The sequence below is a fragment of the Oryx dammah genome, unplaced genomic scaffold, assembly GCF_014754425.2.
Source record: "Oryx dammah isolate SB20612 unplaced genomic scaffold, SCBI_Odam_1.1 HiC_scaffold_11077, whole genome shotgun sequence".
Classification (NCBI taxonomy): domain Eukaryota; kingdom Metazoa; phylum Chordata; class Mammalia; order Artiodactyla; family Bovidae; genus Oryx; species Oryx dammah.
In genome coordinates this window covers 6,162,390-6,187,847 of record NW_024080471.1, presented here as the reverse complement: position 1 = coordinate 6,187,847, position 25,458 = coordinate 6,162,390, and the positions used below count along the sequence as shown (strand labels likewise).

Genomic DNA, 25,458 nt, shown 5'->3' with positions numbered 1-25,458 from the left:
TTAAATACCTGAGCAGGACTAATACTTTAGGAGGCCGGCAGCAATGTCAGTCTCTGTCCAACCTATGGGCTGCTGTCATGATTCAGCACAGCTTTACCGGCCTGCCTCCATCATCACATACTCCACTGCTTAAAAGTCTGCTTTCTTTTTCATTAAAAACTACCAAAACTGAAATAATCTATAACATCACCTTCAAGGGAAGAATATGTCTGAAAAAGATGACCTGGTACCTTTATGAAAAGTTTCATCAGAACCCGAAAGTGAACGGCATCAGCACCACTGAGAACCGTCTCAAAGAGCCCAATGAGCAGACCCAGGTAGTCTCTGCTGTCTTCTTGCAGCTGTTCGGGATTCCACCATGTGTCATCTACGGGGACGCGAAGAGAACGGGAAAGGGCGCGTAAGCGTCTGTGAACACACTGCTGGGAACTTTTCATTCAAGACAAGTAACACTGTAGAATTAACACTTCAGTTTTCCACAGTATCACCCTCAAGGGATTCACGGCTTGTCCTACCTTTAGGGAAAGATTTAGGAGCCTTTAGAGTATGAATAAAATTTTTCAGTGAAAACAAGAGTAACACCGAGTCCTCCACGTCAATCCGCTGGGCAGTGTTGAGCTGTTTTACGTAATGTGCCCACAGCTCCAACGGTATCCCTCTGTCCATCATCAACTCAAAATGCCATTCTGGGGAGATCTCCTGAAATGTTAAAGCAAAACAAAAACAGCACTAATTCAAAGGTGTCCCGAACATGAGTTATAGAGATGGACTGCAATGGCTGTACAATTGTGTAATTTCAAAAATTTTGTCTATACATGTATTTGGGTAGGGACATTAGTTGTTTTAATCAGATTTTTTAAGACATCTAACCATCATTATTCACAAGAAAAGACACAAATAAGTTGAGCGTGGCTTCATTTTTATCTGTGTTTTCTTAAAACCCATCCCTAAATCAAATGTTATTCCTGTTAATTATGCTTTATCAAATAAAGGGTAAGCATGTTTCTAAACAGAAAATAAGGAATTCCATTTCCAAGAGATCCTTAAAGAGACTTTTCTCGTTTCACACTTTTACTGCTGATCTGAAGAATAATACATGGTCAAATCCCCAGATTTGCAGATGATTCTAAATAAGAAGCATAAAGTTAAGGTGCATAGGAATTACACTAAAATGCCAACAGGAAGCATGAGAAGCAGTGCAGGAAAATGACAAATGAGACTCCGCAAGGCAAGTGCAGAGTAATAACTTGGAAGTAAAATAACCCAAAGCCAGACTTTCAAGATAATGGCTCTGGTGGTGGAATTCATTGGCTCAATGTGCTACTACAGCCAAAAAGATGCTCAAAACGTTCAGAAAGGATATCAGGTATAAAACAACATGTTATCTATCCATTAATAAAATGTTCAATTTGTCTATACTTTATCACTGAAAACAAGTAGAGTCCAGGTCACCATGCATTCAAAAAAATAAAGAAAGAAGTTAAAAAGGGCTCATCTGAACTATGTTTTATTTTTTTAATTGTTTTTGGCTGAGCCTCATGGCTTGTGGGATCTTAACTTCCCGACAGGGATCAAACCTGGGCCCCAGCAGTGAAAGTGCAGAGTCCTAGCCACGAGACCACCAGGGAATTCCCTGGGCCACTTTTTTAAAATATGAAGATTCATTTCTATAAAGTTTACAAAAATTTAGCTATAATGGCTGTGATAGAACTTATAAAATCCTAAGGGTACAAATGAATGTGAAAAACACGATACTTCTTGAGCAACTCCTGCAACAAGGAACCCAAGAAATAAAGATGACACTACTGTGAGACGCTATTTATGGCAGATATTAAAAGAAAGAAATCTGCAACCTCAAGGTGCGGTAGTAGGTAAGAATATCAATATGTAAGACTGTCAAAGATAATCATATGCTCGCAAAATCCAAATAAAAATAATACAAAAGATCTGTTTTAGTAAACAACAGAACAAAACAATGTTATTCAAACAGTAATGTATCTAGTGAATTCCTTATCACTAGATGTAGTTAAGTATAACTCGGAAAATGGCCCAATAGAGATAACAGAGTAGAGTCAATTATCAGACACAAACACCGCAAACCTGAAATCCCACTACTCAATCACATTTCCTGCAAAAGGAAGAGAGCGCCTAATTCATTACCTACTACTACAAAAGGCCACTTCATATTCTACTCCTAGAATCCAAAGACTCAGCATCTCAGCCTCCAATTTTCAGTTCTACTGTGATTGACAAAGTAGTCTCAACACTCGACTCTCCAGAGACTCTGCACTCCTTACTTACCACTGTAGTAATGACACTTTCAAGCTTCTTTATTTTTTTCTGCAACAAACTGAAGACTCTTGTTGCAAATGGAAAGTGAGTTTCTTTCAAGGACGAACAGCAGGAGACAAGCACAGCCATGACTACATGAAAAGTCACTTTCTGCTTCAAGCTAAAGGATTCCTTCTCTCCAACACCTATTAAATCCTCTACCTTGAAAAATAAACAAACTCCATTAATGGTGGCTCTTGGTTTGCATAAAGACAATTTTCTCAACCTCTGCCTATCTAGGCATCATTTGTTCTATATTCAGAGATGATAAATATAAAACCTTAAAAAAGTAATAAGCACTGACTTCTGTGTAATTAAAAATATAATTTGAGAAATTACAATGAACATAATTGCACCTGCCAACTAGATAAATGTTTTTATGTTTTTGAAAGGTTTATTTAGGCAAAAGAAAATTTCTCCTCTTTCAGATTATATTTTGTTCTTTTTTAAAAAACATGATTTTAATACTTTAAATGAGAGGAAAAAAGATTAAAAAGTGTACATTATATTCCTACTGGTCCAATAAACAACCATGATGAAATAAATTCTCCAAAATGTTAAGGATTTCAAACAATCTGGAAGATATACTAAATAACACTACATATTTTTAAAACAAAACAAAGTACTCAAGAATGGAAAAGTTATTTTAAATAAAAGAAGAACCTAGTAAAGTAACCACTGAGAGTCCAGAAAGATTCTGAGAAGGAAACCCAGGGTGTGGACTTCAATAGTGTACCTACCATCTTTAACATTGAAGAGGGATTCCCTGAATTTATATTGTCAGCAAGCAACTCAACCATCTTCTGATTTGCTACACCAATTAGTTCTTCTGACTTTGTGCTTTTAATCACATTTTCAAGAGCTGTTTACAAAAAAAAGAATGTATATATAAGAATCAAACACCAGGGGCGCTTATGTCACCAACATTCACTTGAATGCAGAGTAAGGAATTTAGGCAAAAGTTTTACAATCTTCCTGTGAAGGTTTGCTTTTTATTTTTATTTTCATACAATTTAGAATTCATCAGTGGGTCAGCTTCCTTTTCAAAGTATACTTTTCATTTTAGCAAAAATTTTTAAAAATCTTGCTGGCATGTAACCTAAACAATTTCAAGTAACAATCACTGTCCATTTTTAATTGTCATTATCTTCCTTCTTTAAAGTGTCACTTGTTTACCTTTTCTGAAAAACAACTTCATCTCTTACCTTCTTTCCAGCCTCTTAATAAAGGATGCAAAGAGCAAATTCCTGATTTTGATAAATAAACAGCCATTTTCATCTCAGCAGATTCCATATCGTCACTGCTGATGATCATCAATGGCAACAGATGCACCAGCACCTGATTCGACACCTCATCATTTTCACCCAGTATTTCCTCTTTAATCAGTATGCCTGCTGCAATCTCAAGTACCCTGTACCTAAAAGATACATAAACACATTTGGTTGAGACACATTAGACTTCAGTTCAACAAAAACTCATCATTATACTTTCCCAGCTTAACTGACACTATCCTGGTCTCTTTACCAAATACATTACTAAGAAACATCAAGACATCACATAAAATCCATGCTAACAAAGGGGTTATTTGGGGCATGAATTTTAAATCAATTCTGTCAAACCATATTTTTTTTTGAAAGTGAAAGTTGCTCAGTCGTGTCCGATTCTTCGCAACCCCATGGACTCAGTCCCTGGAATTCTCCAAGCCAAAATAGTGGAGTGGGTAGCCTTTCCCTTCTGGGGATCTTCCCGAACCAGGGATCAAACCCAGGTCTCCCACATCGCAGACAGATTCTTTATCAGCTGAGCCACAGGGGAAGCCCAATTTTTTTTTGAGAGATCATTAATTATAACATAAAACACAGATCACACTATACTATGTCTCAACTCCACTAGAAATCCAAGATTCACTCTTAAGTTAAAAAAATAATATCTGAACAGATATTATGTTCTGTCCAACTACATAGGATATAAAAACTTGTAAGACACGCTCTCGTTCTCTAAAGAGCTTAGTCAGTTTTCCATGTAAAAAGGGTAGGTGCCAAAAATGAAATAATAAAAGCTCATCAAATATTACAAAAAGTGTCATGTGCCTCTGAGTCTATTTTTTATTTAATGTATTTGTATCTGTTTTTAGCTATAAAGTATTATATTATTCTTGTAAAAAAAAAAAAGACCCCACAAAATTATATAAAGTAAAAAATTAAAGTCGCCTCCCATCTTACTTCCCAGATCTTAGCATTATGTCACACATTATATGTTTTTCCATTTTATTAAGAAAAATTTCAAACACAGAGAAGATTATGACCCATACAAACCCAAATAAAAGTGCATTTCATACAAGAATTTCACTAATTTATTTGTAAGAGGAGATATAAATACTTACCATCCCCTATTTTTTGAAAGTTCTGCTCTTCGAAAGAGATTCAGGAGATGTGAAACTGTCACTTCTGAACTAAAGTGTTGTTTGAAAATCTAGAGAGAAAAAAATACCCATGAGTAAATTTTTACTTGCTTCAAATATGGTGTTTATTAAACTTAAAAAAATTATGAATTATAAAGAATTTATCCCCTCTTCCAAAAAAGAGAATTTATCTCCCAAGAATCCCAACATAATTTAAAAGTTGTATGTGAGCAGTTTTTCAAAAGTGGCACTCAGGAGCCAATTTCCCATGAACCTCGGGAATTTACTATTAATAAAAAGCACTTTTCCATTTTAAAAGAACTTCCAGATATATAAAGCTGTGTAATCTAACTACTCCTATGTGCTCTCCCCAATTAAAAGTCTGTGATCTCAAAAAAAAAAAAAAAAGTCTGTGATCTCAACAGAACTATTTCCAAAAAAGAATAATTTACAAATATATTCCTGCCTAGAGGTGATTCATATGAGACGGGTAAGTAAATATTTACAAGCAAAATATGCACTTCAATGAACAACAAAGTCACTCACCTCAAAAGCACTTATAGCCGACAAAACAACATCCATACTGTCATCATCTAATCGGCTTAAAATAGCTTCTTTTATGAAAGACTCATCGATACTCTCCTTAACAATAGGGAAAAAAAATTAGCTGTTGCTAAAATCTCTTGAGACTTTAAATTAGAAAGGAAGTATGGTTTTGTGAAAGGCATTCCAGAATTCCAGTCAAGTAACACAGACTCTGCTGCCCTTGGTGCAAATTCAAACCTAAGCACACATGAATTGAATTGGCATTGAACTAGGCAATCTCTAGAAGTCCTTTTTAGATGAATAATTGTTTGGTGCAAACTTTTTCCAGTTTCCACTGAAAATATAACACGTGTAATTGAAATGCAATTTTTATTTTGTTAAAATGAGAGAAAACCTACATATTGGGAGCGCAGAGATTACAGAACCAGATTGTCTAGGTTGAAATCCCAGCTCTACCACTGGACAAGCTATGAGATCTTGAGTAAGTTACATAACCTTCCTAAGCCTCATTATTCTCATCTATAACACAGGGCTAATAATAGTACGTCCCTCAAAATGTTGCTACAGGATCAAAAATACATATCAATGCTTAAAACAGTGCCTCAGACATCAGCAGTGTTAAAATTAAGCATATTAATTTTCAAAGTTTTTATAAGGATGATGACATGCACTCTGCCAAAAAAAAGTTCATGTTTTTCTTTTAAATTATGAAAGAAAATAAAACATAAAATCATTCACAACAAAAATATAAGACTCCTTAAAAAATAGAAGAAAACAACAGAATGGGAAAGACTAGAGATCTCGTCAAGAAAATTAGAGATACCGAGGGAACATTTCATGCAAAGATGGGCTCAATAAAGGACAGAAATGGTATGGACCTAACAGAAGCAAAAGTTATTAAGAAGAGGTGGCAAGAATACACAGAACTGTACAAAAAAGATCTTCATGACCAATTAATCACGATGGTGTGATCACTCATCTAGAGCCAGACATTCTGGAATGTGAAGTCAAGTGGGCCTTAGAAAGCATCACTATGAACAAAGCTAGTGGAGGTGATGGAATTCCAGTTGAGCTATTTCAAATCCTGAAAGATGATGCTGTGAAAGTGCTGCACTCAATATGCCAGCACATTTGGAAAACTCAGCAGTGGCCACAGGACTGGAAAGGTCAGTTCTCATTCCAATCCCAAAGAAAGGCAATACCAAAGAATGCTCAAACTACCACACAATTGCCCTCATCTCACACGCTAGTAAAGTAATGCTCAAAATTCTCCAAGCCAGGCTTCAGCAATACATGAACCGTGAACTTCCAGATATTCAAGCTGGTTTTAGAAAAGACAGAGGAACAAGAGATCAAATTGCCAACATCCGCTGGATCATGGAAAAAGCAAGAGAGTTCCAGAAAAACATCTATTTCTGCTTTATTGACTATGCCAAAGCCTCTGACTGTGTGGATCACAATAAACTGTGGAAAATTCTGAAAGAGATGGGAATACCAGACCATCTGACCTGCCTCTTGAGAAACCTATATGCAGGTCAGGAAGCAACAGTTAGAACTAGACATGGAACAACAGACTGGTTCCAAATAGGAAAAGGAGTACATCAAAGCTGTATATTGTCACCCTGCTTATTTAACTTCTATGCAGAGTACATCATGAGAAACGCTGAGCTGGAAGAAGCACAAGCTGGAATCAAGATTGCCGGGAGAAATATCAATAACCTCAGATATGCAGATGACACCACCCTTATGGCAGAAAGTGAAGAGGAACTCAAAAGCCTCTTGATGAAAGTGAAAGAGAAGAGTGAAAAAGTTGGCTTAAAGCTCAACATTCAGAAAATGAAGATCATGGCATCTGGTCCCATCACTTCATGGCAAATCAGATGGGGAAACAGTGGAAACAGTGTCAGACTTTATTTTTTGGGGCTCCAAAATCACTGCAGATGGTGACTACAGCCATGAAATTAAAAGACGCTTACTCCTTGGAAGGAAAGTTATGACCAACCTAGATAGTATATTCAAAAGCAGAGATATTACTTTGTCAACAAAGGTCCATCTAGTCAAGGCTATGGTTTTTCCAGTGGTCATGTATGGATGTGAGAGTTGGACTGTGAAGAAAGCTGACCGCCGAAGAATTGATGCTTTTGAACTGTGGTGTTGGAGAAGACTCTTGAGAGTCCCTTGGACTGCAAGGAGATCCAACCAGTCCGTTCTAAAGGAGATCAGTCCTGGGTGGTCACTGGAAGGACTGATGCTAAAGCTGAAACTCCAATACTTTGGACACCTCATGCAAAGAGTTGACTCACTGGAAAAGACTGTGATGCTGGGAGGGATTGGGGGCAGGAGGAGAAGGGGACGACTGTGGGGCCCTAAATGGGAAACCTTAAAAAAGAAGGGCTAGCTTTGCGGTTTAGAGCTAAGATGGCGCCTGGCGGAAGAGATGAGGGCGCGGCCTAAGTTGTCTGTCAAAACTCTTGATTGGTTTTCTTGATTTCTGTGCAGGTAGACAGCGCGTGATCACCATAGACTCCTGTTATAATGATGGCACATGATGATTTGACCTTTAATGTGATTGGTGCAACTATGGAAAGTCCCTCGCAAACCCCTCCCTGCTTGCCTTTATAAACCAAGAGCCTACAACAATAAACCGGAACTGCTTAGACGGAACCCCTTTCGCATCTGATTGTCTCTCGCTCGTCGAGGGGCTGGGTTGGCGGACAGCAGGCTCACCTCTCCTCGGGACCCCTCGGCTTTGCTGAGGGAAGTTCCACTGCCTCTCTCTTTCTGCGGAGCGCCTCCCGCAGACGACAGAGGATGAGATGATTGGATGGCATCACCAACTCGATGCACATGAGTTTGAGTATACTCCAGGAGTTGGTGATGGATAGGGAGGCCTGGCGTGCTGTGATTCATAGGGTTGCAGGGTCGGACACAACTGAGCGACTGAACTGAACTGAACCCAATTGACTATAGCTCTGACTGTAGGTGGTAAAAAAAAAAAAAAAAAGTAAATAATCCTATAGAAGAAAAATGTAGATCAGAAGGGAAGGTTAGGAGAGAAAAAGTAAAATCCTTCAAATCCACAAAACTAAGTCAAAGTATAATGTCAAATTTTCCTCAAAAGCTAACAAGTAGCCCAATAGCTCAATCTGGAATTCGAGAACAGAACCTACTTGTGTCCAGACATTAATGGAGAAATGAAAGGAAATCAATGCATGGGAAGACAGACATTAACTGCAATTACAGTACTTAAGCCTGTAAGTTGAACGTACATATATACTGCCCCTCACTGAAAAAACAAACAAATCCAGGGTAGGACTGGATAAAGAGTAAAAGAAGGATGAGAATGACTTCAAGAATATTAGGAGATTTCAGGAACTCCTTTCTTATTCTACTCACTGAAATCTTCCTATTACAACAAAGAACAGTACTCACTGAGTTTACTTATCCAACAAGTCAGTAAGAGAAATCTACCAGCAATTTACGAAAGAAACATAATTTGCACCAGATCAGAAATGAATCAAGCAAAGCAGTATTTTTCAAATATGAGTATATCAACCATTTTCAAAAGTAAGTATAACTGTTTAAAAATCTAAATTAGAACATTTTCAAAATATTTATAAAATTGTAAGTTAAAAGCTAAAAAACTAAAAAAAAGTCATGAATAAATTTAAAGCGGTAATTATGATTAGCTGAAATTAAATTCTACGTGCAATATGAATCTGGTTTTAACGGCCACAACACAAGTTTAGAGTTCAGCCTGTTTACACTGCTATGTGCCATGAAGAAATGAATTTCTCCTACTGTTTTTCTCTAGTCCAAAAATTTCCCAAATATGCAAGCGGTAGAGCACGAGGTGATTTTAGATATTACATAGATGAACATTCTTATTTCCAACTGTACTCAGTATAATAAAATGTACATACAATTAGCACTTCAAACTCATGATGTAAAAGCTATGTGAAACAGATGAACAGAATAAAGAAGTACAAGCCTACTAAGTATAAATTCAGTAAGTTACAAGGAATTAATTCATAGCACAGGGAATATAATCAACATTTTATATTTACTTTGTATGAAGCATAACCTATAAAAATACTGAATTACTAAGCTATTCACATGAAATATAATACTGTACCTGAAACTATTACAGCAATGTTGGTTAATTGACCATACCCCAAAACAAAATAAAAAGTTAAAAAAAAAAGAAATATAATACTTAAATCAACCATTGTTGTCGTAGCTTAGTCACTAAATCATATCCGACTCCTTTGTGACCCCATGGACTGCAGCCCACAAGTCTCCTTGTCCAAGGGATTTCCCAGGCAAGAATACAGAAGTGGGCTGCCATTTCCTTCCCCAGGCAATCTTCCCAACCCAGGGATCAAACCCAAGTCTCCTTCATTGGCAAGCAGATTCTTTACCACTGAGCCACCATGGAAGCCCCAATCCACCATATTTTAAGAAAACGAACAAGGCTATGTGAAAAAGCAGTGAGTCCATTTAAAAGGAGCTAAAAAATAACATCGGTTGTAAGCTAATAAAGCAAAAAAATTTGGCTGAATGACTAAAGTTCGGAAATACCGCTCTACTCGAATCACTGCAAAGTCTTTGTAAAATATTATTTGGGCATAAAAGCTTTATTTACAAATTACGTCAGCTTCTGTACTTACTATTTGGAGTCACCAAAATTTTAGACACAAATGAGACTGCTACTGCTAAGTCACTTCAGTCGTGTCCGACTCTGTGCAGACCCGTAGACGGCAGCCCACCAGGCTCCCCAGTCCCTGGGATTCTCCAGGCGAGAACATTGGAGTGGGTTGCCATTTCCTTCTCCAATGCATGGAAGTGAAAAGTGAAAATGAAGTCGCTCAGTCACGTTCCTCCATCCATGGGATTTTCCAGGCAAGAGTACTGGAGTGGGGTGCCATTGCCTTCTCCGCAAATGAGACTGGCAGGTACCAAAACTGAACAGGGTTCCAAAAGCTATCATTCTGATATCCTCAAATATGTTCATGTTACGTAAGACTGTCAAATTCAAATTTCAGAATTGAAAACTCAGATAATCTGTGACCCTCTATAAATTCATCCCTAATCCCAGCTTAAAAAACTCTCAATTAAAGCTAACCTAATCATCTGCAATGTGGAAACATATTGATAACAAGTTGTTACTAGGACATGAAAGAAAGTGAAAGTCGCTCAGCCGTGTCCGATTCTTTGCAACTCCATGGATTATACAGTCTACTGAAGTGGGTTGCCTTTCCCTTCTCCAGAGGATCTTCCCAACCCAGGGATCGAACCCAGGTCTCCCACATTGCAGGTGGATTCTTTACCAGCTAGAACATATACAGGTTAAAAATGGTGGCTTTCAGTATGTATGGTCTTAAATCTTTGTCCAATGAACTCACATCTGCTTTATTAGGTTTACCTCTATAATGAAACAATATTGATTCTAGGTGGTAACTTCAATTTCTTACTCGAGAATTACACTGTTCATCACAAAGATAAAAACATCAAAAATGAAAGCTATTTAACACAAACCTCTGGTGTTGTCATGACATTTTTCAGATGATTAATGGCCAGAAGTCTCACAGGAGCAAGCGGATGATTCAGACTGAGCATCAAGGAGGTATCAGAATCTGCTAAAAACTATAGGGTTCATCACAATTAGCAAATGATCTCACCATTAAATCTGAGCAGCACATAATCAAGAACCAAAGAAAACCACACCATGCTGACATATTCAATAACCATCTAATTTCAGAAAGCAAAATGTAAAGTAAACCAAAAGCAAAAAGTAAAGCAAAATCTTTGCCTCCAGAACACAGTATGATGTGTAACTAGATACAAAAATCTGTACTGTGAATGCTGTGACTTCGTGTATGCTGCCACCGCTGCTAAGTCACATCAGTCATGTCTGACTCTGTGCAACCCCACCAGGCAATCCCGTCCCCGGGATTCTCCAGGCAAGAACAGTGGAGTGGGTTGCCATTTCCTTCTCCAATGCATTGAAGTGAAAAGTGAAAGTGAAGTTGCTCAGTCGTGTCCAACTCTTAGCTCCTCCGTCCATGGGATTTTCCAGGCAAGAGTATTGGAGTGGGATTTCATGTATAGTTGTGTCTATATGTAGGTTTAAATCAGTGAAGTAATTTATGAAGTCATTCTGTGTTCTTTATGTATATCTGATGGCAAGGTGAAAAACACCTAAGATAAACCACTGGGTATTAGCACCTAAATGAAAACATGTATCAAAAAAATTGATCACTGAAGAGAGAATGCATTTCATCTATTAAGAAAATAATGTAACACTGGAGTTGTTGACAACTTCATTTATGTAATTAGACTAAGAAGGAAGTCTATCAACCTGTGATCTGGAAATGAAATACCACTAAAGATGCAAAAGTCTAATTATGGAAGAGAAAAACCAAAACAATCACATTTCTCTTCATAACGTTTGTTTTCAAGGCAAACAACAAGAACTACGTTAAGCGTCTAACTTCTAGCATAAAGACTTGGGGCAAACTGTCCCTAGAAAATTTCTGAAATCCTAACATAATCATGAAACAAAATCTATTTCCCTTTTCCTCATCAATGACTTAAATAGCCACATGTAGCTGGCGGGTGCTGTGCTAAGAAGTGAAGATACAGGAGAAAGGTAAGGATCTCTAGAAATCTAAGTTAGGCCATCTTTTGGTGATTGCTAATGAGCATGAGATATAAAATTTCCAAATAACACTTTTCCTGAAATAAGAAGCAGGTTCACAGTTATGTAAAAATTACTGTACCTTTCTGCAATTATTCAATTCCTGCCTCAGAGTCTTACTTCTGGTAACTAAGGCAAACTGAGTAAATCTTCTCTCTCCATGGAACTTCTCAAACAGAGGAGTGAAGTAGCAAATTTCCTTCCCAAGCTCTTCAAATAATCCCATGAATATCTATGTCACAAATCCCCTGAAGAAAAAGTTACCTGATACTTTCCTCCACTTGTAGAAAGAGAGATAAACTGGTGAAAAAGCTCCTGCTTTTTCAGGTCTGTAATTTCCTTTAGGCGTTCCTCTAATACAGCATCTAATGTTTTGGGGTATCTGGGATGAAATTAAAGAGTCAGTTCATTACTCTTAATAAAGTTATTAACTACACAGACCATCTAGGTATAAAAGAAAAAAATGTAACTTTTTAAAATTACTGAGATTAAGACTTAAATTTTTGACAGATGGAATATGTAAAACCAAATGCCATTGATCGAGTTGTTACTATGACTATTTCAACAACAGTTTATATAAAAAATTATACTCTTCATTGTTCCCATACAACCTTTATTCCAGCTTATATTTCAAATATATTTAAATCCTATAATTGTCCCTTCCTGAAAGGTAGAAAAGAAAAACAATCCCTTTATAATTCCTTCACTTTTTAAGCAACTTGTAAATCATCTCTTTATAAAACCAGAGGTACACATTAATAAGTGCAAACACACACATCCACACAGCTTACCTGCTTTCTAAAAGTCTGATAAGTGGAAGAAACTGTTCATTAAGCAAAGCTACTTTATCAGAATCCATTCTGTCCTGGGAACTATATGAAATATACTCTTCAAAAAGAAGGCTGCAAAACAAAACAAATACTAGCAGCATGAGAGTCACTATGTATTGAACACCTACTACATACTACATGCTTTAGAATGTATTATCTCTGTCCTCTACAGGGTAAAAATTAGATCAATTTTACAGGTACAAAAACTCGGACTAAGAAGTCTTATAATTTGCCTGAGGTTAAACAAGAACAGCAACAAGAAGCAATACTCAGTGAGCACTATTATATCATAAAAAGTGGAGCACAGTTTTCAATCCCTGTCTGAGTCCACAGCCAAGCTCTCAACAGTACTTTGCATATTTAACCTCATTTAATTCACAAGCCAACTTGGGTGCAGGGTGCACAAATGACACAACCTGTAGGATTTCTTTGGAGGGACTGATGCTGGAGCTGAAGCTCCAGTACTCTGGCCACCTCACGCAAAGAGTTGACTCATTGGAAAAGACTCTGATGCTGGGAGGGATTGGGGGCAGGAGGAGAAGGGGACAAGGGGACGACAGAGGATGAGATGGCTCGATGGCATCACTGACTCGATGGATGCGAGTCTGAGTGAACTCCGGGAGATGGTGATGGACAGGGAGGCCTGGCGTGCTGCGATTCATGGGGTCGCAAAGAGTCGGACACGACTGAGCGACTGAACTAAACTGAACTGTAGATAGGTACCTGCCCAACGATACACAATGACAAAACCAGATCCGCATAGCCTGACTTTCAGAACTCACTACTCTACTTGCCTGGAGGTGATAAGAGGAAGGATGTAACTTATGTCTGGGCTTCCCTGGTGGCTCAGATGGTAAAGAATCTGCCTGCACTGCAGGAGACCCAAGTTCAATCTCTAGGGTTGGGAAATCACCTGGAGAAGGAAATGGCAACCCACTCCAGTACTCTGGCCTGGAGAATTCGGTGGACAGAGGAGCCTGGCGGGCTACAGCCCATTGGGTCACAAAGAGTGACTGAGCAACTAACACCTCCACTTTTTTTCTGACTACTATGACTACATTCTTTACACTGTATCCAGTTGCCCTTCCAGTAAGAAAAGAAAAAGGGGAGACTCTCAACTATCTTTCCTTAGTGGTTTAAGTTTCTTAATGACATTTACTGATTACCAACTGTGATATATTGTTTCTTGCATTTTGGTCCACTTAGTATGAGGAAATTTTAAACAACCACAAATTACATATACTATAACCCAAATTTATCTTCACTATTAACTCTGCATGATCACATATACACACTAAAGACAAACAAGAGAAATTACCTCTTTTTCTGTTGCCACAATCACTTGACTAAGTAATTACAATTAAATGAATATGGACAAAGCAAGAAATACATTATAAAGGGATACTGGAGAACTGTTAACCAACCCTGAGAAGTATACTAAGACACAGAAATACAAATATCAAAAGCATGTCAAAAGTAAGAGCTTACCCAGCCAACAAATGGTCTAAGTTGTTCTTCAGGGATATATTTGTAAGTATGGCTTCTAAGAGTCTCCCATAGACTTGACCATCCATCTCTTCAGTTTCTTCTCCTTAGCATACAGAACAAATTAAAATTGACTGGAGAAAAATGTTTTTCCATGTGCATGCTATTAGGTTTTTTTATAGCAGAAAATCTTTCTACAAGAATAACTTTAAGACATATATCCACATCCAGCTTTATACCTATTTTCAAGTGTACTTCACCTATTTGGTCATTTGTATCTTTTAAAATCATTTTGTATATATCATCCTCATTTATCCTTTACTTGAAATCCTCTATATTTTTTTAAAACAAGTACTATCATGCCTCTCTCATTAATGAAACAGAAGTCCAAAGAACACAGTCTTTCCCCAAGCCACATTACAAGCGGTGAAGCTGGGACCTGAATCTAAATTTCAATAAACTATCTGAATACAGACTAAACTTTCATCTCAATGCCTCCTTACTGAACCAAGAGCTGTCATCTTCCATTATGTAAGAATGAATGTTGGCCCTGACTTCATTACTCACCACCTGAACAGGAAATGTACCCTTTCATTTGTGCTAGTCATGTTTCTGAAACTCATGTTTAAACTGAGACTGGGTTAAGTAAACCTTGTTTTCCAATAAATGGATGTAACTTTAGAGATGACTTTCATAGTATGTCTTTCTTATTCTAGTAGCAACAGCACCAAGAATGTCTTTCTTATCTTTCCATATTTATTGAAAGGTGAAAAACATATAAGGCCAATAATCACCTTCTAATTAACTTCTGGGCTTTTTTAAATCTGGATTTTCACACATGAGATTTTTCATCTTATATTTTCAATGACTCAGGGAGAAAAACTTTTTTGGGCGACTTGATATTTATTATAAAGGAATCACTAAAGTTTATTAAATATCTAGATGAAAAGGGAAAGTTTGACTCAACAATGTGTTTTAACTATTTTAAAATAATTCCATAGTCTTTTTTCATGTAGGAACATGTAAAAAAAACACACATTAAAAAAATAATAATACTATCTAGAGAGTGTCACAGAGTGAAGTAAGTCTGAAAAACAAATACTGTATATTAACACATAGAGGTGGAATCCAGAAAAACTGTATAGATGATCTTATTTGCAACAGAAACAGAGAAGCAGATATAGATAACAAATGTATGGATTCCAAGGGGGAAAGGTGGCAGGTGGGAAGAACTGGGAGATTGGGACACACTATTGATCCTATGTATAAAACAGGCAACTAATGAGACCCTGGGCTTCCCTCAGAGCTCAGTTGGTAAATCATCTGCCTGCAATGAAGGAGTCCCACTTTCGATCCCTGGGTCAGGAAGATCCCCTGGAGAAGGAAACGGCAACCCACTCCGGTATTCTTGCCTGGAGAATCCCATGGACAGAGGGGCCTGACAGGCTACAGTCCACCTGATCCCAAGAGTCGGACACAACTCAGCAACTACACCCCACCACCAATGAGGACCTACTGCACAGCATGAGGAACTCTACTCAGCGCTCTGCAGCAACCTGAAAGGGAGCCCGGAAGGATCTAGTACACTTATAACGGACTCACCTGGCTGTACAGGGGAAACTAACACAGCACCGTAAGCAACTGCGCTTCAACAAAAACCAATTAAAACACTGAGTGTGTCACTCAGTTAACAAGGTTCTCCCTCCAACCAATCTGCTGCTCAGCTAAGGCGCTTCAGTCGTGTCCGACTCTGTGCGACCCCATAGACGGCAGCCCACCAGGCTCCTCCATCCCTGGGATTTTCCAGGCAGGAGTACTGGAGTGGAGTGCTGTTTCTCATGTCAGAAAAACGGACAAATTACACAAAAAGAGGTGGACAGCAGAAACTCTAGATATCTAAAAGATATTAACCAGGGTGTGGTTTTTACCTTAAGAAAGTCAAATATGAGAAAGTAAGTTTTTGGACACAACATGTAAAACCATTTACCTGTAACCTGATTAACCATGGAGACAACCAGGTGGGGAAGCATGTAACGCAGAAGAGGACTAATGTCGTATGTTTCAGAAATCCCGTGAAGTAGTGTAATAAGATTAGGAACATTACACAAGTGAGGAAATGGCCTTTGAAGAAACAAAGACATAAGATGTTGACTTTACATGTTAGAAGACAATGAATGGCAATTTTTAAAAATAGCATAAAATTTATCCTATGAAAAAAACTCCTCAAAATAACTTCATTCACCTCCAATTATCATCATTCTCAATTCAAGTGTACGTACTTTTTCCCCAAGCTCTCTGGCTTCTGTCTCTGAAGGAGCACTATCAAGCAACTCAATCCATCCTTGATCAGAGAGGGAATTCTGATCAGTGTTCTGATAATCTGTGAAGCCAAGGAGTTAACGAAGGTATCTTCCATGGTCACTTTCACAGAAATCTGACATATTATCATGTATGTTGCAGCTCTGTAATCTGGTAAAGATGATTTCAATCCCTGAATATTTTTTAAAATATAAGGAAAAGCGACAAACTATGTTATTTTAGCCTACTGAAAAATGTTACTTGACTTTGACAAATTGGAACTGTCATAAATTAGAGATGAATACAACCTAATGCACACTGAGAGTCAACACTTCTTGGAAGTGAAAAATCAAGATGCTGGCCCCCTTTCCTGAGGGGACATGGAAATGAGACAAGACTCTTGAATGACAGAAGGCGATCTCAGCAGGTCTCCTAACTCAAACATCCACTACACATGCTAAAAGGAGCAAAGGAGTCTTCTTTACAAGCAAACATCCACCTGTGTAAGGGAGACTTCAATCAGAAACAAAACAGTATCTGATTAAAGACAATAATTTGGGGACACTGGTGGGGGGGCTTTTGCAGTTCGTCTGTGGGGGACCTGAAAAGGCAGAAGGCTATGAGGCACTCGGGCAGGAGAAACATCAAGAAGAAATCAATACAAAAAGAATGAGAAGAGGGCCTCTGCCTTGGAGAGATTTTCTAATCCATTCTCTTTTAAAAACAATTTCACTTTTTCTTTTTCTCAAAGATTTTCTGATTTAGACCATTTTTCAAAGCCTTTACTGCGTTTGTTACTATATTGCTTCTGTTTTGGGTTTTTTGGCCACAAGGCATGTGGAATCTTAGCTCCCTGACCAGGGACTGAATCAGCACCCTCTGCGTTGGAAGGCCAAATCTCAAACACTGGACCAGCCAGGAAGTCCCCCAATGTTCATTCTTAAGGAGCTTCCTAACTAAGACTCCACTCTGGTAGGTTTTTAAGAAGTCATTTTCTTTCCCTAAAAATTAAATTTCATCAACCATCTGAAATAAACTGCCAATGTAAAAAACATTTATGCCTAAGTGAAATTTTCAAAAGCAAGAAAATTTCTTCCAGTACAAAATAATCTATTTTACACATAAGCAGGACCAACCTTTTGAATATATGGAAACAGCTTGGCAACTATATTGTCAGATAAGTTCTCGGCAGCCACCAGAGCAGACACAATGGTAGAGGCATAGAAAGTAAAGAGCACCCTCAACTGAGTGGAATTCCCAGGATACTCAGCAAAAGCCTGGAACGAAAACCACAAACCAAACACATTTAGGAGTGAAAAGCTAATGAGATATAAGTGTAAAAATATTTATAGCTCTCAACTACTTCAGGCTGACACTAATTTTACATGGCAAGAATAAACAACCTTCCTGACATTTTTAGACTGTGTCTTTGTTTAAACAGTCATTGTAAAGAATTTGGCAAGGAAGACAATAATTTATTTTTGTAGAAAAACAGCTTTGATGATGAAAGACTGATCAAGCTGCTCATGTTCCAAAAGTGGAGATCACTTAACAAAAGGCACTTCTTCAAAGTCCCACTACTACTACAAAAGGCCTTCATTTGCTTTCTCCAGACCGAGGAAACAACCTTCTAATGGAATTACATGTTCATGAAACAGTATACTACTCACCTTCACAGATTTTGTCACCAGACTACAAATGAAATCCATGAATCCAAGATCTTTGTAGCAGTGGGTAACCAAAGTTCCTTTAGCTAAGGGCACTCCAGATTGCTGTTACAGACAGGAAGAACCAACTGTTAACTAAGGATAATTCATCAACTCATCATTTAAGTACCTACCAAAGTAACAGCTTCAAACTGCTACAGTTCATTAATACAAAATATAGTCTTCCATTATAACTGGTGGTAAAGAAGAGATTAACATATAAAATTGTGCAAACTTAAGAAATTCAAACAAGAAGGGCCAGCAATGTGTGTGGAGGTACTCAGTGAAAAATGGTTACTTATCATGTGTTGCATTTTGATATGTATTTATCTAAATACAGATTCTCTAGATTCTTAGTAACTCTACCATTTAGACTTGGTTTGTGAGTCAATGTGATATGGTTTTGTCACTGCTTTAGAATAACACTAGTAACAGAAATAGACTAGGAAACCAGTCAACTTATACTGCTCTTCCCACGACCTAGCACTGTGCATGACATATGTAAGTGCTCAATAATTTTGAACAGATCAATGAAAAGATAATTTGCAGCAAACTGTAATAGTTAAGTGTGGTTTGGATACCTGAAACAAGTATGTCTAGAGAACAGCAGGGTCTGTGTGTAGATTAGGGAAAAAAATAATGTTACTAGCAGAATGAGTAAAAGTTTGATAGGCCCTACTACAGGTTGGCCTTCTCTTCCTGAATATTCTTTAGTTTAAGTGCTTTACATCCAAATTCTTTTCTTCTTCTAATTAAATTTCCCATTCCTTTCTCTTTACTAATTCTGATCATGGACCACCTGTCATCAGCCAGAAAGTTACTCATTCCAAGGTCACAGCCTGTTAGCCTACTTTCATCCCATTTGCTGCTTGCTGGCCCAAATCATCACTCAACATTTAACAAAATTCTTACTAATAACATACATCTACTTTCTTTACTATAGTTACAAACAAGGTGGTAATGGCAAGTCAGTTGTTTTCCTACAAAATCATGCTATCTGATCTCAGCCAGAGCCTTCCTGTAAGGCAATCATCCTATTACTTATCTATAAATTCTTAGCATTTTCTTCACAATAATTTCCTGAAGTCCTTCAAGTCTTTTTTTTTTTTTTTTTTTTACTTTTTCTAAGTATTTTATGCTTTTCTTCACCTGACTTTTTTAAGCTTTTCAGTTCCAAAATTCTAAATGCCAGACAGCATAGTATAATGGAAAGACAAGCTTTAGAATCAGATCTAGATTCAAATCTCGACTCTGCCACTTTAGAGCTGCTTGAACTTTGGTGAGTAACTTAATTCTCTGAGCCTGTATTCATCTGTAAAAAGTTTTTCTGTGGGAATCAAAGATAATAAAATACAAACTGCCTATTCTACTATCACATACCAAATAAAAGTCAGCTATTATTCATAGCAGTTTCAAATGGAAGCTAGGAAATAAAACTGATGGAGGTAATACTTGGTGTACTCTTAGGAACACCAATGGCTTTATTTTTTCCAAATAATACCTTTTATGAAGGCTTGCAATTAATACAGATACATGTCATTCAACAATCATACCTTAATTGGTAATAACCAGAACCATTTGTGCTTTGAATTATTAATTTTTAGAAGCTGTATAACCCGCACAAATATTCTTGTCTCGTGGTATGGCAGAACACAAGCAATGAGGCTATCTTGATTATAAAGATGGATATGGAACCTGGAGAAAAAAGAAGCAAACAATTCAAACGGATACAAAACTTACAAGGATATATTTCCTTACGTGCCCAAATAGTACATCAGTGACCTAAACCCGCTTAAAACAACAATAAAACTAGAAGCAAGGTATAGCACACTTAAAGCACAGGCATTAAAGTATTCAATAGGGTTGGCCAATTCTTATGCAGTAATATTTTTAAATATTCAATATCAAAATTGACATCCATTCACTTTTTCTCAACTTAAAAAAAAACCATTTATTACATTAACATGATTTTGGGATCACTGCAGACAAACCAACAGAAAACCAAACTGGGTCAACTAGGCAACATTCGATTCCTCTCTGTTCTCCAAAGCTCACCTTCCACAGCTGTTTCCTCAGTTTACCTAACTATTAAAATCATGATCCAGATTTGCCAGAAGACTAATTACAAAGAAAATCATATTACCTTCTTTGAATACAAAAATTATGAAATTACAAACATATTTAATTTGTCCACGAATTTTACAAAACTTGGCATTGGTCATGCCACCTAATTAACATAAGAGATTTATTAATTCTGTCGGGTTCATTAAATCCTTTCTAGCCTTTAAGATCTAAATCCTTTCCAGGCTTCTTTCTCAAGATATTTTTCTTAATTCTCCCAGCCAAGTGATCCCTTTGTCTGTCTGAGCTCTCCCATCCCATCTCTCTTATAGCACCATACCTCTTGCCTTTTATTAGTTCTATCTTAGGGCTTTAGTACTAGCCAAGACACCACTTCTTTCATGAAGCTTTCTTCAACTACTTCAGGCATCACCATACACTCCCAAAACCTTGTATACACCCTTACTGTGGCATTTATTTCACAATGGTAAGAAAGGCCAGCATATTTATCCTTGTATTGAACTTAATGTTTGTTAAATAAATAAGTTACATGAATAAATAAATGCAAAACCAAAGGCAAAAAGTACTCCTTACAATAATGATCTATTTGGGGAAAATTAAATCCTAGAAGACAGACAGAAATAGTACAAATTTGACTCTTTTTTTGGTCTGAAGAATCTAACGATGTGATCATCAGAAGACCCAGGTTAAACTATGTTTTCTCAATGACTCACTGGCTTCCCTTACCCTCATGCCTCCAGTTAATGAAGTGGAAGCCTTTCTACTTTTAAAACATACATAAGAAAAAAAAATGTGTTAACTATGATGTGATACCAATGTGATGTAAATAAATGAGAAAATAAACTGAGTAAACTTAAGACAATTTCAAAAGGAGACGAAAGATCAGGCCTTGGAAACAAATTTATATCACCGCTTACTAGTCATGTGACTCTGCCAGCTTAACTTTCTGCACTTGTCTTCTCAATTGTATAATGGGGATAAAAGAAGCACCTGCCCCACAGGAGTGCTGTAAGCACTGAGGTAAGGCATACAACGTGCTTACCATCAGGCCTGGTGTCAAGTGTTCCATAGACATTGGCTATTACTGCTTTTCTTAAGTTATGGTATTTTAAAGAATAATATTATTCTCTTCCCAAACCACCATTTTTGTTATTTTGGCAGGAAGTTCAGTAACACTCATTGCCCCAAACATGCAGTAGCAATTTGTAATAGCGAAGTGACATAAGCCCCTTAGAACTAATGAGGTTACACTATTTACTCAAGATCTTCTAAAAAGTAGCTTTACTTTTCACTATCAATAAAAATGAGTTCAACATAGAAGGACATGCTTATCTCACCCAATACAAACCATATTTATCTCAATATTTAAATTAATAAATGTTCTCATTACTTAAAAACATCAATGTTATCATCCCATAATTATTTTTGTAATTTCATTTGCTACCTGTGGACCAACCACTCCAGACACTTCTGTGCCGGCTTCAGCAGGAAGTAAGGAGACAAGTGAATAAGAAACAATGAAATGTTTTCATCCAGCTGTTTGTTCACTGCTTTGGTCTGAACGCTGCGCTCCAAGGTTTTTGCTAGCTGGCTGAACAACGGTGCTTCAAATTGCTCAAAGGAAGGATCAATTCCAAGCAGCTCTTCCAGGCCAGTGCATCCTAGGAAAACTCCAGTTTATTTAACAATTCTTAGCAAGTAAACTCACCTCGCACTTCTTTTACAGTTTTTCTCTAACAGTCTCTCTCTTCTTTTAGAATAATATAGTCCCAAACATAGATTTCTATCCAACATAGAAAATAAATTTCATCTCACCAAGGAGAGGAAAATGTACCTCCAGGCAGGGGGCCTTTTTTCTTTTTTTCCAATACAATTTCAGTACAGTAACTAGGCCAGTCCTTGGAAGACCCCTCCCTGACCCCCAACCACTGCTTCCAGCCTCTTTCTTTCTACACCTTGGATGACTCCACCCAACCTTGGTGTGAAATTCAGATACCGCTACCTATACACAGTTTATGCATCTAGAGTGTAGTTATTTGCCATTCCCTTTCCTTTAACAACATAAGTCGAGTTAGCAAGTTACAAACCGCTAAGAGATGGGGTCAGAAAACACAGCAACATCCAGGTAACACATGCTTCCCAGGGCTTTTTCTAAGTTAAAAGGCAGCTCACCAATGGCAAAGGCGGTGTCTCTGTCGATGGTGGCCGCTTCCTTGGGGTCAAACAACAAAGAGGCAACTTCATCTCTAGATAAGAGACTGGCGTCACTCTGAGGGAGGGCGAGTCGTTGGAGCTGCTGGGCTAAGGACGTCATCTTTCACGTTGGTAGACTTCTAAAAACACAGGTTAAGAAACAGACCCACCGTGAGAACCCTCTACAAAATTGTAAGACGACGTAACGGCAAACAGCAAATATCTCACGTACAAGCAACTTTCCTCCGCACTGAGCACGGCTGCGGACACATCACCGGCTGTCCAGGAACCCCCAGACGCCAAACGTGCAAACCCCAAAGCAACAGCGATTATAGCTAATGACATCCCCGAGGGCCGCGCCAAGCGTTTTTCAGCTCCAACTCCGCGGAGACTCGAAAATTCGAGGACATCTTCCCCTCCCCTGCATACCGCCCCGACTCACAGCCCCTTCTCACCCAGAGCTCGACTCTGGACAGGACTCAGAAGCCAATGAATCTTCACTGCAGCTCCCACATGGGTACCAAAAAGTCCAGCTCTCGGCCGGAAATGTAGAGCACGCCTCGCGCGAACTTCCGGTTTCAGGCACTACGGCAAGAGAAGAGGTACAAATTTGCCGGAAAACGAAACGATGACTCCGCCCCCAGGCGGCGAAGCCCCGCCCCTCCGCCGCGAGGTCCTGATCTGCTGGAGGCTTGTAGTCTGTACTTGGCTTGGTGCTGCGTTTCTTTCTGACTGGGCCTTTTGTGAGCTTTGACGTTCCGTAGCAGGAATCTTTTATTCAACATACTTATCCAGATTTTTACTACGTACCGGCAGCATGGCGCAGTGGTTAAAACTGAACCATGCAGTCACAGCCTGGGTTAATATACCCACTCTAGGGTCTTTGGGCTGTGTGAGCTGCACTGAATTCTCGTCTCTCGGAGTTCGGTATCTCCTCTATAAAATGAAAACAGGCTGAGAATTTCATCAGATGACCTACTCATCGCAGCGCGAGCCGCCCTGCAAATAAATGTTGGCTACCACTATTCCTGAAGCTTGGGGCCAGCCACTGTATTTCTGGAGTACACGCCCTGTGTGTTTCGTTGTTTTATTTTTCACTGCTGCTGCTGCTGCTAAGTCGCTTCAGTCGTGTCTGACACTGTGCGACCCCATAGACGGCAGTCCACCAGGCTACCCCGTCCCTGAGATTCTCCAGGCAAGAACACTGGAGTGGGTTGCCATTTCCTTCTCCAATGCATGAAAGTGAAAAGTCAAAGTGAAGGCACAGTCGTGTCCGACTCTTAGCGACTTCATGGACTGCAGCCCACCAGGCTCCTCTGTCCATGGGATTTTCCAGGCGAGAGTACTGGAGTGGGGTGCCATCGCCTTCTCCCTGTTTTGCACTAACCCTGGTGAAATACAATTTACAAACTACATCACACACTTCAGTTTAGCAATTCGATGAGTTTTAACAAAGGAGTAAGTGGGTATCACTATCTGTCCATTCAAGACATAGAAAGTTTCCGTCGCCCCCAAAAGTTCCCTCTGGTCCCTTTGCTGTGTTGCCCGCCCCACTCCTGGTCCCAGGTAACCACTAGCCATCTTAGTATCACTATAGATTGGTGCTGCTGAAGAGTGTCCCATATGAGTATACCACAGTCTGTTCCCAAAGCAAGGGTATGTGCCCAAATGGAGTGAACTGGGTCCTCCAAGAAGCTGCACAGGATGCGGGAGTGAGATGGGATATCCTACCTGTATATTTTAGATGCATTCCTTTCTCTTAGGACGTGGAGTTCTCTTTGATGCCAAGGTGTCAGTCTTTTTTCTTGAAGATTGTTGGAAACAGAGTTATAGTTTCAGAGGCTCTCTTCTCTACTCCATGCAGATCTCTCTTTTTTGTGAACACAACCTTTCATTTTTGTTTTGTCTTAACAGCATCCACAACAACCAAAACAACTTCTCAGTTACTTCAGAGATAGCTAATGATCTTTTGCATGGGGTGTTGACTGCCTTGCAGAGAATGATGTGCTTTTTTTAAGTTCCAAGAATATCTCTTTCATCCTTAAAAACAGATCTCTCAAAGGAATTCTTGTTGTTGTTCTTTACAAAAATGATCAGCTTTGGGAGAAAGGCAAATAGAAATGAAAATCAGGCCTATTTTTATGCTCAAGACATATTGGTTTTTTTGCTTAAAAAAATCCTCGTATTTTTACAAGCCTCATCAACATGCAAATAAACAGAAAGATGCCACAAGTGTTTGGTTCAATGATGTTTATATTAGTTCCAATGATATATGGTACTCTGCTGAATTTTACTTTAGAAGTAAATGAGAAGAAAAAAATTTTTTTTAAGTAAACTAGAAAAGTAAAAAGAACAAGTCAGACGTTCAAAAATGTCATATCTGTTTTAAAAACATGCTGTGACCTTGAATTGTGTATTATTCTCCATTTTAAAAGAATTGTTTGGATATATTTCTGATTGTTTTCTGATTACTACCTCCTCAGTTTTTGTGATTATAAACTTATCTCCTGGTTTGATTATTCAGCTGAGCAAACTTCTTTTCTGTTGTTACTTGAATTTAAAATATTGGTTATAGATTATCTGTTGCTCTGCAATTCCTCTTAATAACCCTTTTAGTGCATTTTGCCATTTTATACTAATTAAATCCAAAATTTTAGCCATAGTGATATGTATTTCTTGATGCAAGGGTAAGCGTTATTTTCAGACATGGTATATTAACCATTCATTCATTCATTTGATCGGAGATATCACATGGCAGAGTGATCGATTCTGCTGCTTCTTTCAATCACTATTCATGGCAAGGACTCTAACCCCCAAAAAACAAGTTTGTAAGAGTGACTTGAATAAATGAGCTCTTTTTTAAAGGACTTTTAAAAGCCCTCCCTC

General features: G+C 38.2%; 1 protein-coding gene across 2 annotated transcripts in view; it reads right to left on the bottom strand.

The window, feature by feature from the left end:
- The window catches only part of LOC120860482 (HEAT repeat-containing protein 1-like), a 51,817-nt gene extending 28,675 nt beyond the window's left edge, over window positions 1–23,142 (bottom strand). Inside the window, exons 1-19 of one of the 2 annotated variants that reach the window (XM_040236299.1) lie at window positions 23,028–23,142; window positions 22,552–22,712; window positions 21,824–22,040; window positions 19,851–19,992; window positions 18,262–18,363; window positions 17,728–17,868; window positions 16,573–16,784; window positions 16,281–16,414; window positions 14,297–14,399; window positions 12,770–12,880; window positions 12,243–12,360; window positions 10,817–10,924; window positions 5,279–5,374; window positions 4,715–4,803; window positions 3,537–3,748; window positions 3,072–3,193; window positions 2,302–2,493; window positions 516–699; window positions 231–367 (exon numbers count right to left, since the gene is read on the bottom strand). In XM_040236299.1, the coding sequence (XP_040092233.1) occupies window positions 231–367; window positions 516–699; window positions 2,302–2,493; window positions 3,072–3,193; window positions 3,537–3,748; window positions 4,715–4,803; window positions 5,279–5,374; window positions 10,817–10,924; window positions 12,243–12,360; window positions 12,770–12,880; window positions 14,297–14,399; window positions 16,281–16,414; window positions 16,573–16,784; window positions 17,728–17,868; window positions 18,262–18,363; window positions 19,851–19,992; window positions 21,824–22,040; window positions 22,552–22,693 (2,562 nt within the window). In that variant the 5' untranslated portion in view covers window positions 22,694–22,712; window positions 23,028–23,142. Of the gene's footprint in view, window positions 1–230; window positions 368–515; window positions 700–2,301; window positions 2,494–3,071; window positions 3,194–3,536; window positions 3,749–4,714; window positions 4,804–5,278; window positions 5,375–10,816; window positions 10,925–12,242; window positions 12,361–12,769; window positions 12,881–14,296; window positions 14,400–16,280; window positions 16,415–16,572; window positions 16,785–17,727; window positions 17,869–18,261; window positions 19,352–19,850; window positions 19,993–21,823; window positions 22,041–22,065; window positions 22,077–22,551; window positions 22,713–23,027 lie in introns of those variants that run through there. The other variant, XM_040236300.1, reaches the window with a different exon arrangement.
- Between the last annotated feature and the right edge of the window lie 2,316 nt (window positions 23,143–25,458).